The sequence below is a fragment of the Antedon bifida genome, chromosome 3 (genome assembly GCF_963402885.1).
Source record: "Antedon bifida chromosome 3, ecAntBifi1.1, whole genome shotgun sequence".
NCBI lineage: Eukaryota > Metazoa > Echinodermata > Crinoidea > Comatulida > Antedonidae > Antedon > Antedon bifida.
In genome coordinates this window covers 30,426,344-30,439,155 of record NC_136228.1, presented here as the reverse complement: position 1 = coordinate 30,439,155, position 12,812 = coordinate 30,426,344, and the positions used below count along the sequence as shown (strand labels likewise).

The following is a 12,812-nucleotide window of genomic DNA, read 5'->3' as shown; positions in this document are numbered from 1 at the left end:
GGAATTGTTTTTTATGTCTATTATTAAAACGTATATGCTTTAACAAGACCAGCAAAAATGAGGATATCCTTCACATTAATATTGATTGGCATGAAATTCCACAATCAGTAACACTAAAATAATTGTTCTCGGTTACTAGTTCAAACTATATATATCCTGATTAACTCATCTGTGATAATTCAGACCTTTGATTATTTGTGAACCAGGATGTGGTGGTAAAGACTATTTATTTTTACGATTTATGTGTAAACATATTTTGTTCAGGTGAGTGTTCGTTCAATGCGTTTATGGCAATGGTTATGGTCCAGTATTACAGTACTACCAAATCAAGGCTTTTCCCTCAAGTTAATATTCAAATAATTAAAAAAAAATGTTATGGAAATATCTTATAACTTCCTTTACAAATTGTAAAGAAAAATAATCGTGTAAAATGGAGAAGTGATGCTAGGTAAAGAATGTTTCTTACCGGATGTTCACTTGAGGGTCGTGCTGGACTAGTGTCCTGCCGCTGGGCTGGTGTACCCTTAGTAATACTTCCACCTTTATTGGACTGCTGGGCTATTATAAACGGTAGAGATAAATTCCGAAGTGACTCTTGGAAGTGTTGTTGTACTGCAGCTTTTGGGTCACTTGTGTTAGTTTGGAATTCTTGGTAACGTTTCATTGGTTCGTGCGACGGAGGATTTGAATGCTGCGCATGCTGCTGTTGTTGTTGTATCTGCTGTTGTTGCTGATGTTGCTGCAGACGCAACTGATGTTCCATGGACTCGTGAAGAGCACGATGATGCGATGGAAGCAGCATAGCAAGTCCCGGTTGAACGCCCATCATGGGAGGGCGCTGTAGAACTGACAATTGCGGTTGATGAAAACGAAAGTGGTCTTTCTGAGCTGCAAGATCGGTCAGTAATCGTGTATGAAACGATGGATCGAGAGCTGAAAGATGCGGTGAAGCGTAATGTGGCGAAATACCTGGTATGTGAGTGGGGTACAGCCCGTATTGAGCATACAGATGATGCGCTGCGGCAGCCTGGGCCTGAGCTTGGGCCTGAGCTTGGGCCTGAGCCTGTTGATTCGCATGATGGTGAGCCGGAAGGTGGGACACCGGTTGTGGAGCAAAGGCACTTGGGGATGGCCCGAGACCAGGCTGAGGACGAAGACTTGAATGTGGGGAAGGTCCTAATGATTGAGACGGAGAAGGTGCGTGTTCACCTCTATGAATATGCTGATGCTGCACAGAATCAACATGTATTACGTAATTTTCCCTCAAATTTGGATCGCGGTAAACATTCACAGGTTCTTTTGTTTCTGTTGCAAGAGAACTGCGATTGCTCTCAGTAGAGTGTGATCGTGGCAGTTCACGCTTGAATTCTTTTGCTTCCTCTTTTTCTAAATTCTGTTTTTTCTCTATAGTCTTATCCCTTTCCTTTGGCTTATGACCATCCAATTTTTCCATATTTATGGCTGACGTTTGATCAGTCCTAACATCAGGTGATGAACACGAGGATGGATTCATGGCCTCCGCGTTAAAGGCTTGCGATACCTCCGCGTTCCTAATGTGTTCAATGACTGTCCGTTTGTATTCAACTGGTTTGTTATGTTCCGTTGTATGCTCTTTCTGTTTAACCTGGCCAACCCAGGGTGATGAAGCTTCCTTGATTTCAGAAGTGGAGGTAGAATGTACCATGCTAAGTTCTGTACACACGCTAGAAACTTCCTCGCAACTCAATACTTTTGTGGCGGACTCTAATGCAGATTCTTTTTGTTCCTTCTGCTGTACAGCAGTATAGTTCTCTGCAAGAGGGTTTTCCACACGCTCAATTTTTTGTGGTTCAATAGCGAGCACCGACTCAACTTGTGCGGTATCAAGGACCTGGTTCGTATCTTGAGGTAAGGAAATACTATTATCCACAAAATTGTTTTCTTCTTTGCATATATCTTTCTTTTCCTCTTTATCAATTTTCGCTGGTTTATTTTTATCTCCAGTTCTTTCTTTTGTTTTACTTTTATGCTTACTTTTAGATTTCTTTTCCTTTGTTTTCTCTTTTTTCAAAATTGGATCATTTGAGTCTGTTTCAATCTCTTGATTATTTGTCTGAGATTCCTCAGTCTTTTTTGAACTTTTATTCCTTGATTTTGACTTATCAGAAACTTTTTCCTGTTTATTAACAGTTTGTTTATCAGTTTGTTTATCGTCTTCCTGAACTTCGGAACTAGTGGAATGCGAACGAGAACGCTTTGCTGGCGCAATTTCCTTTTTGTTCACAGTTTCAATAACTTTTTCCTCGTCAGTTTTTTTCTTACGCTGCTCCTTTTTAGTCTTAGAATTTGCTGACGTTTTAGTTTCTTTGGTCACTTTTTCTATAGAGAAAACAACATGAAATGCTTCAACAAAAATAGAATAGAATCGAGGGAAATAATATTAAAATCATAAGCAACTCATTACATATCTTTATCATTCCAAATATTGAATTTTCTGTGTGATATGGGTCAACATCGAATGTTACATGCTGGGGAAAAATTACTAGTCTAAATAACTACTGTAGCACCTCTCTTCTTTATAACCACCTCAGTGTCAAAAGCTCTTCCCACCTACCCTTAACTTTTTCCCTCCTCAGCCCCACCCCACCTTTGTACTATAGCTACACCCTTCATTTATTCTTAATAAACATTACCAGGTTGTTTGTCTTTCTCCATGTCCTTTTCATCTGGTTGTCTTTGTGCTCTTTTCTTCTTAGCGGATGATGACGTAGAATTCTGATTAGAATTTGCATGACTTGGACTATGACTTCTTGGTACTGACCTGCTTAATGTGGTCTATACATAAAACAAATAAAAGAAAAATTATAATAAAACGCAAAAATCAAAAGTGTAAAAAAAATGTAATGTTTGGATTGAAACTGAATAACATAGTTATTTAGCTTTGCATCAAAGTTAGTAAAATATAAATTGAATACTGTGTATACTTCCTTCAAAAGACATTTTTTTACTCAGTACTTCGTTAAAAATACCTGTATCCACAGAATATATTATTTGTATGCAATATAATCAATTGCTGTTGATGTAAGTATGTGTATTACCAGCAGCTAAAAATGCACACACTCCAGGCTAACTCATTCTTTTATAACCATTCCTCATTTGTAGAAGTACTATTATACAGTACAATGCAATGTGACTGTTAAATGATGTGTTTAGATGAGTAGTAAAAATCACATTGATTTATTAAATACCAGTAAAAACATCCCAAAAGTTCCTTCGCCTTTTAGAAGCTATTAAAAACAAATTTCATTTCTAAAATTCATAATTTAAATTCTACTTTATGATAGCAATCTTTATTTCTTGAAAGAACAAAGAACAAAGCCCTGAGAAATTAGCTAAGTAAAGATTTAGCTGAGGTTGCAATTAATTTTTGTAAAATAATTTAAAATGAATTTTGGTTTTAAAGCAGATGTAATTAGAAAGTGCAATTAAAGTGCATAATCAACAGGATACATCATTTATCTATTAATAGAAGGGAGACAACAGATAGTGTAAAAACAAACCAGAACTAGCTAGTTAATACGACAATGATTAAACACACAAAACATCAATTGTTGTTGCCTAGAAAGACACTCTAGATAAAATAACTATTAAATGTTTGATTGTCTACTCTCGCTAAAAAATAAACATGAAATTGAGCGTGCTTTTATTTTGATAATTTGTGCTCCTCCTTTGGAATACCAGAAGATACTTATGAAAAGGAGTAATATATGTTTTAACCTTAAACAAAAACCCCATTCATAAGGGGACACTCTGTTGGGTCCTGGAAGTTTCCTCTAATTAGCAGTTTGCAGTCCGAAATAAATAGTTTGTAAAATACAGTATTTTAAATTCCAATGAAATGATCGTACTCTCTCATCTCAGTTCCATAATGAAAAACAAAATTGAAAATATATACAATTTTATAATGAAAAACAAAATTGAAAATATATAAACAATTTTACAAATTTAACATTTCAAATTAACAATTTTCAAAAATCGATATAAGGCATACACAAAATAACTAATTAACTTTATTTGAACCAAGGTCTTATTTCTTCTATCACCATTATTGATTTGTTTACTAATTACGTGATTTATTTCATTACAAAATTAGCTTCTGAGCTCAGCAGTGTAATAGTTATTCAGTGAACCTTTGCAGCCATGCCATATGTTAATCTAGACGCTTTGTTGGCATACTAATGATTGATATCAGTCATGGATAATCTTTTTATAATTTGCTTGCTCATCTGTTTAAAATATACAACATCCTATGTCCCTTTTAACACTATCACTATTTAGCAAATAATAACTTTTTAGGAGTTGTAATGTAAGTAAATTAAGCTTAAATGGGCTTAAGTCCGTCCGTAACCTTGGAGAAGGAGGGGAGGGCTTTACAGTAAATGAACTTTTCGTTAAGTGTCATTTTCCAACTAGAAATCGGCAGTGAAAGTATGATAAATATGGCAGTTTACAAATACTCCGGTATTGGGAGGAGGTTGAGAGTTTTAAATGAATCCTCTTTTTCGTTAGGCGACTTTTCCAACTATAAATCAGCATTGAAAGTACAATAAATATACCAGTTTTCCAATAGTCCGATATAGATTCGATTATACTAACATAAAAAAACTAGTACTTACTAGATTTTTAAATTCTAATCTAAACTAGTTTGACAAAAAAAAGATCACATTTTTGTTTGATAGTGTACACAGAGTTTTAGAAGAAAGCCTTCTGCTTTATAGCATGGAAATGTAAACAAAGCAATAGGAAATGAGATAGTAATTGAAACAATGGGACAAACAAAGACAATGTTAATAACATACCGTATTAATGGGCTGTGCGTTACTGGTTGCTGCTAGTCTTCTTCTAGGGGTAATTCCAACGTTTTCTCCTTTCAATAACGATTTTACTACAACTGAAAGACACAAGACGGCATAGAAAATTGTTTAAAATGTGTTAAATTTTCAAGTATCTGTGTGACTTTTAATACTATGCAATAATAATTTATGTACAGTTTTGGTCTCACGGCATAATGGGATATAAAACAGAGGTTAAATATAACATTGAGTAAAATAAAATTTATATTTGTTGAAAAGAACAAACAGAACAATCAATGATAACAGACCTACACATTATTTTACATACAAAATAACAGGTTATAGTTACACAGTACATAATTACAGTCTTAAAACATTGAGAAATAAAAAAAAAAATATTTCCAGTATAAATCAGTTTAAAGTTTCTCTATTACCTGATATAAAATATATATCAATTCATTAATACATACAATTTATACTAAAAATAAGTCCATCATCATGATAGCAAAGAATGCATACAATTTATACTTAATAAGTCCATGATACAGTAGTATAAAAATACATACAACTTACACTGAATAATTCCATATGATAGTAAAACTACATAAAATTTACACTGAATAATTCCAAATGATAGTATTAAAACTACAAACAGTTTACACTGAATAAAGACATACCATTTACACAGGTCATCCAGGCATTATTCCCATTTAAATTACACAGTGGACAACAAGTCATGCACCTGATGCTGAGTGTCTAATCACTGACTGCTGCAGACAGAATGCTAGCCTAGCCTATCTGAAGTGATTACCAGCCAAATGACCTTGTTACTTGACCACTCACATTGTACAAAGAATGTTTAGATAATGCTCTTTCCTATTGAAGGCCAATTGATAAACCTCAAAAGCCACCATTGTAACAACCTTGTCCTAACAGATTCTAACCCAAGATAATTATATTAATAGATTTCCAATTCTTTGCATCCAATGATAGATTTTATTCTTTATTCACTATATATATGGGCCACTACCCACATAATACTGACAATAATATGGCTTAATTACCATGAACAATAGAAAAGCATGGTTGACCTGTTCTATGCATGTATAATAAAACTTGAGTGATATATATGTTTTTTTATATCTTATAATATAATGAATGTTTTAAACAACAGTACATAGATAGCAATTAGCCTTGATATTTTCAAATCAACCTATTAAAAAGTACTTATTTGCATAAAGCAAAAATATTTAGAGATCAAGTGTTAAAAACCAATAGAAGTGATTACTTGAGATTATTGCACAAAAGTATATCCATTGTTTATGACCTTCCTTCCTTACGCAATCTTAATTTTCAAATGTACTATTAGTTAATATAACAGATTGCTAAACGTTGATAAATTATTCACTAAAAAGTCAGTTTAGAAATAACAAGTTTACCATCAAAAGAATTCCTTTAAGTTTGAAAAAAAACTATATTCTCACTGAGTAGTGTGTATTGCAACAACAACACAACACCCATTTTGTAATTCCGTTGTTGATTTCAAGCCAGCAGCATTGTGCTTTCCATTTAGCTAAGTTATTCAGAGTGCATAAACATCGTTGAAGGTCAGTATCACAAACGTTTAGAATTACTAGCCTACTACTCCACACGACGACGAAGCTTTTAATATCGATCAATAGATTAAAAACACAATACTCTCTTTACGTCTTACCTTACTTTACACAATAGTCGACAGATACCACATAATAAATGTATAAATTAACTCAACTGACTGTTACGGCGTCTATATGGAAATATCACAGGAAACTAGTGAATTACTTCAGCACAGATCACCTAATAACGTTCACCCGCTGAGAACTGAAGCTTAGAGTCTATGAACTAGGAAAGTCACGCTTTTTCACTTGTTTCAGTAAAGGTTAATTTCAGGTCAAAGAATGATCAAGAATAACCAAAGCGTTGGAAAGTTAGCCTACCGGCCAGGGGGAAACGATTATCTAATTGCTTTTGACTGTCTGTTAAAAAGTCCAGGCTCTAGAACGAAACTACAAATTGTATGGAATGATCTGCTTGTTACCTTATCTCCATGGACAAGGTTTTTACATCATGGGAGGGGGAAACTAATCTGTCCTGGAGGGTGCAGAACCACAACAGGGAGTAAATGAACAGGAAAGAATCAACTTAGGTATAATTTATGAAATTAATAATATCCAAAAAATTGCTTAATTTTCCATTAAAATAATTTAATTTGTAAGGAATTTGATGTCTGCCTTCTGTGTGCCTTTCTTTTGTAAAAGGTTAAAAGTTCTAGTAGTATTCTAAAGTATTTTCTTCAATCAGTTAAGAAATATAACTCGTAACAATTTATATAATTCTTTTATTACTTATTCTTAGTTTACTTATAATTGTAAAAAGTATTCATTTATTAATCAATTATTATAAAATCTTGTTATTTTTCCACATAACAAGAAGTACGTCATTCCGTCTGTGAAATTCAAAGAAATTATTCTCCATTTAAAAAAAAACACGCACAATTCCAAATGTCATATTATTAAGAAGAGAATTTTCGTCATTCATTTTATTTATAGTCTACCTCAATATCAATTCATTTGAATTTCCAAAATAACATACATGTAATAAATTGTTCTTTCTATCTACAATCAGTCAGGTAACGATAGTGTTCCCATTACTGTAATACAAATTGCTTATATCAATGACATCCACTGCACACTCAATTTTAATGGCTCGACATTAATTTATGATTCTATATTCCTCAAGGGCATGGAATTATTACTAAAAGGTTGAAATTACATATTTTTTCTAGATTGAAGAAACAGTACTTTAGTATCAATAGCAGTATCTAAATATGTAATGTAACCAACATTTAAAATGGTGATATTTTATGTGTTGATAGTAATTTTATTGTTAAGATTTTAATTGTTTTTTAAAGCAAATAGTAAACTATATAATTCAATTGATATATAAATCCAAAGGCAAATTACTGAAAAAATGACAATGCTGTGAGTATCAGTGGCTGGATCTCAATGGATACAAAAAAAAAGCGAAAAGCTAAATCAAAACGATAAGTAAAACAGCCAAAAAAGTTGGCAGAGCTAACTTTAATATCAAGCTAATTGATATATATATATATATATATATGGTTTTTCTTTTTAATTAAGCATATATACAAAGTAAATATGCTCTTTAATTGAAAGAGACATTATCAAAATAACATCATCACCTCCAAGATTTGGCACAATGACAAAACTTATTGTTTTGTTAGTTATGAAAAATATCTTGCTATGTGTGTGTCATGTTTTGTGACTTATTTGACCCTTGACACAAGCTGTTTTTAAGCTCAAGGATACTGCATCTCCTCAGAGACCTTGATAAATTTACCAAACTAACCAAATATATGACCTGCTTGCTACAGATGCCCAATAGTACACACCACAGATAGAATGCAAGTCCCATGGGTACCTATCTAATCTCCTCAACTTTAGTTTCGCTTCAGTGTAATTCACTGAAAAGTCACGCATACAAATCTCAGCCCTTCTGTGTTTTTTAAACCCAATCAATTACCATTACTGCAATATTCTAAAAATACCAAAGTATTGTGTTTATGGAAGAGAAAGTTGTTAAACACATTATTTGAGCATTTTCGCATTGTTATTTAGAAAATATGACAGGCCTCAATTCTTCAATTACGAACCATATAATAAATCAAATCTATAAAAAAACCATGTTAATTAGGGAAGATTAAACACACTTTTCTAATCTAAAAATATGCCATTTTAAAGGGTGGGTATTTTTTCACACTGTGGGAGAAATATTCTTGATATGCCAATTAACAACCTTGGGTTGTGGTAGAGGAAGTATCATAAAAATTAACAACTGGCTTGACAATCCACACATTGTTCTGTTATCATAACAACCCAAACTTTTAAGATGATCCCTAGGGCAAGGAACTTGATAGGACCAACTGCTTGCTACACCAATAATCTTCAACACACAATACAAAAGCGATTAAAAATGTCTTGTAATAAATGTATTGGTAATAATACTATTGATATATAGGAAACACCTGGTTATAGCTGCTTGTGTAATCTTTCTATATTATACAGTATATTGGCCCTACCTTTCCTGATAATGTACTCAATTCCTTCCGGATAGTCACTTCTTTTTGTATTATAAGTAGTTACTCTTCTCTAGTAAAATCTAACCCAAGAACTGTTGCTAGTTGTGCATGGTTCCCACTAAAGACGCAACACAACGGAATTTAACCAATCACAAGCGATGAATTATTTGAACTGTCGAACTCGCTTGCGTTGCGTTGCGTCCTTGTGTTACGTCCTTGCGTTGCGTTCTAATGGGAACCAAGCTTTACAATATTCAGGTATAATTGCATTTATTCATTAAAATTCATTCATTTTTTTTAAAAAAAACCCATAAAGAAGGCAGCCAAAATGCTGAACAATTCTGCACACAAATTTAATTTTTTTATATTGAAAAATATATATTCAACATTCTTTTGTGAATGTAATCACAGCAATAATTTTTCATAATAAAATAAATGTTTTCAATATAAAAAAACTAAACTAAAAACATTTGCGATTACTGTACGTTCTTCTGAAATATTAAAACAATAACCGCATTAGTAGCAAGAAATTACCAATAACTGTTGTCCGTCATTCATCAACGAGGGAAGTAAACAATCTGCGACAGAAAAACTTTTTAATATATCCAACGAGAGCCGACATAATTCTTTCCTGGAATAGCATTTGATCTAGGACACCGATTCAATAACTAGAACTCTATGTTTAAAGTATCATCTATAAGTAATTTGCAATAATGTACGCGAGACATATACAGAACTGAGTAATTGCAGGCCAAATAACTGCAACAAACGATATTTGAGTGTAAAATGAATGTTGATTGAACGATAAACCTACAATATTTATATGTAAACCTATTTATTTGAATCAGAATAATAAATAGAAAAACAAATTTGTCTAAACCATCCTCTTTGTTATTCAAAAAAAAGCTGTCAAACAATATCAAACTAGTTTGACAAAAAAAGTGTCAAAATATGGTAGTGATATGCCCAAATATGGTAGTGATATGACATCATTATGTCCCTATATGGGCACATCACATCTTTTTGTCACATAAAGTTTGATAGTGTAGACAGAGCTTTTTAGACAGAATTTGGAATAGCATTCACTCTCTCTTCATTTCCCACAAATCCTATGCACATTCTCTGTAAATGGATTTAGTAGACGACACATTTCTTATAATGTGAACTTGCGGAATAGAATTCAGGATGGTTAAATGAAGTTCAGAAAAAAGCAGGCCATGCAGAATTTGTTTTAATACTCAATTCTAATTCCTGGCATTAGAATAAAGTCCTTTGATATTGTGGTTGTTTTTTTGTTGTTTTTTTTCCCACATTTTTCCCTTTGTTGATCCATCTCTATTTAATTTTTAAAATAAAAAAAAAATTATTTAAAAAATACCTTGTTTGTTAACTATAAATTAATTTTTCATGCTCTTTATACTGTTTAGCGAGAGTTTGGTAACTAGGTCAGGCAACCATGTTTATCAGTTCAATCAAAGATTTGTATCGCAGCTAATATAATTTATAAGATTATCCTTATCATCATGTAATCAATTGAAATTTACTTTCAAAACGGCTAGAGATTCATAACTGAATGGAAATGAAAACAATCTTATATACAAAAAAAATCAAACCAACTTGTAATAGGTCAAATGAAAAAAAGGACAATTAACAATAACAATGAAATACAAACAAAAACCAAGTATTCTAACAAACACACGTAGGAAAATTGGGTAATAAATACAGAAACGATGTTGTTTAAAGTTGAATATTTTACCAATTTGCAATGTCTACTTATTGGTTGAATATGGTGCTATTGGAATTACATAACAACAGGTAGAGTAGAAGTTCACCCCCACTATATTTGGACAAATATTTCTGTTGTATTTTTAAAATATTATTGTCTTTTTCTGTGTTACTTACCTTCGACTAATTTTGAGCAATTGAATTTACTTTTGGACAAATGAACTATGAACTTATACTCGGGTCAACACTAATTAGCCATCATCTACAAACTTACCATCATCTAAATCTAAAAACATCATCTGCACAAGAGCTGGATTTTCTGTATGGCTCTCCAGGACAGTATCATCCATAACAATCAGCTCCTAAGAAGAGAGAAAAAAAAGTATAAAATAAATTAACAAGGAGATTTAGAACGAAACAAACTATCAAACTTTATGTGACAACAAAATGTGATGTGCCCATATAATATATGGATATGATGATGTCATATCACTACCATATTTAAGCATATCACTACCATATTTTGGCACATCACACTTTTTTTGTCAAACTAGATAGTGTAGACAGAGCTTTAGTATTAAAAATTGCAATTGCAAATATGTAACATGGAGTGCGTTCACCTTTTAATCTGTTATGTAAGGAAATTAAACTTAAATTCGGAAAACATACCTCCTTGTAAAAGGTAAAAATAATATGAATATTGTAAAATAAAAGGTTATTATGCGTATATTATAATAATCATTTCTCTGTCAAGTACCGTAGTATATTCCCAGCGCTGGTAATTATCCTGAATATAATGTTCTTGTGCACACTTCATCTAAGGATCTAATCTACCTGTATTTCATACTCTACTTTAATTACACACTATCAATCATACTAATCTATACCACTGTCTAATATTATTTGCTCGATAACATCAACAAAGAATTTAAAGTCGATGGCAAGACATGTTCTCAATCGCCCACACAAATTCTCATTAGCTTTTACGACAGTATCCTCATCATCACAAATTATAATATTTGTATTTATTCATGAAATTGAATGCTTAAAATTGTGTTTTCATAAACAGCGATGGTCCATAAAATGACATTTGGTTGGTTTTAATTATTTAGTAAACTTTTTTTCAATGACCACCCATAGATTTAAACAGAATGCAGTTGATATGAAAATTATCTTTTTTTCATAAACAGAGATGGTCCATAAAATGACATTACGAAGTTTGGTTGGTTTATATATTTTTTTTTTTTTCAATGACTACCCATTGATTTAAATACAGGTAAACAGAATGCAATTGATATGAAAATTATTTTTTGTTTACGTTCATTCAGACGTATTACAGCAGTTTACTTAAATTTTATTATTTAAGTTTCCACTTTTTTATTGTGTACATCATTTAAAACAAGCCAAAAACCATGACAAATTTGGCTTTATAATATTTGCCATTTAATTCAATTTCTTCCAATTTATTTATTTACCGACCAATGTGGTAGAAGTATTGACATTGAATGAAGAGACCTGCTTATATAGTACACTGTTAAGGTTTGGTGGAAAAATGCCAATTTTTTATAAAACTCACATATTTTATAATAAATCAAAACACAAAAGAAGACACTGTAACAATAAGAAACAGGAAACTAAACAATATTCAATCCAAATTCTGCATGGCAATGAACTGGTTTTCCAAGTTTATCATATTCTAAGACAGGGAAGTCATCAACCCATCTTTATTATGCATTTTAAAGCCATACAAGATATTCACCCACTCTTTCAAAGCTATTCCAATAAAGAAGAAATTTAAGTTCCTGTATCTTGCGCACGTTTTAATTACTTGAGTATTCTAATCTTGAGATATCCATTTCCTAATTGATAATTATCTAGGCTGGCGTCATTCGTAGGATATGCAGCTTCTAGGTTATAATTGAATTAACACTCCATTTCTCACCAAAATTATTTTCATCTGTGACCACAAATATTAAAAAGCTTCTGATTTTATTTGTTAAATTTGTTTAAATACTGTCATACAATTTTAAAATTGTGCATCAATAGAGTTTAATCTTGTACACTTTATATTGTTGGGTCAGGTACTATACAATTCACTATTACTAAATTTGGAGTAA

General features: G+C 32.0%; 1 protein-coding gene across 4 annotated transcripts in view; it reads right to left on the bottom strand.

Annotated features, from left to right (window-relative positions):
* The window catches only part of LOC144837342 (putative JmjC domain-containing histone demethylation protein 2C), a 118,331-nt gene that overhangs the window by 28,357 nt on the left and 77,162 nt on the right, over nucleotides 1–12,812 (bottom strand). For 3 of the 4 annotated variants that reach the window (XM_078692401.1, XM_078692402.1, XM_078692403.1), the window contains 4 exons: nucleotides 10,970–11,057; nucleotides 4,839–4,930; nucleotides 2,673–2,814; nucleotides 467–2,358 (listed from right to left, as the gene is read on the bottom strand). In XM_078692401.1, coding sequence (XP_078548527.1) covers nucleotides 467–2,358; nucleotides 2,673–2,814; nucleotides 4,839–4,930; nucleotides 10,970–11,057 — 2,214 coding nt within the window. Of the gene's footprint in view, nucleotides 1–466; nucleotides 2,359–2,672; nucleotides 2,815–4,838; nucleotides 4,931–5,509; nucleotides 5,850–10,969; nucleotides 11,058–12,812 lie in introns of those variants that run through there. The other variant, XM_078692404.1, reaches the window with a different exon arrangement.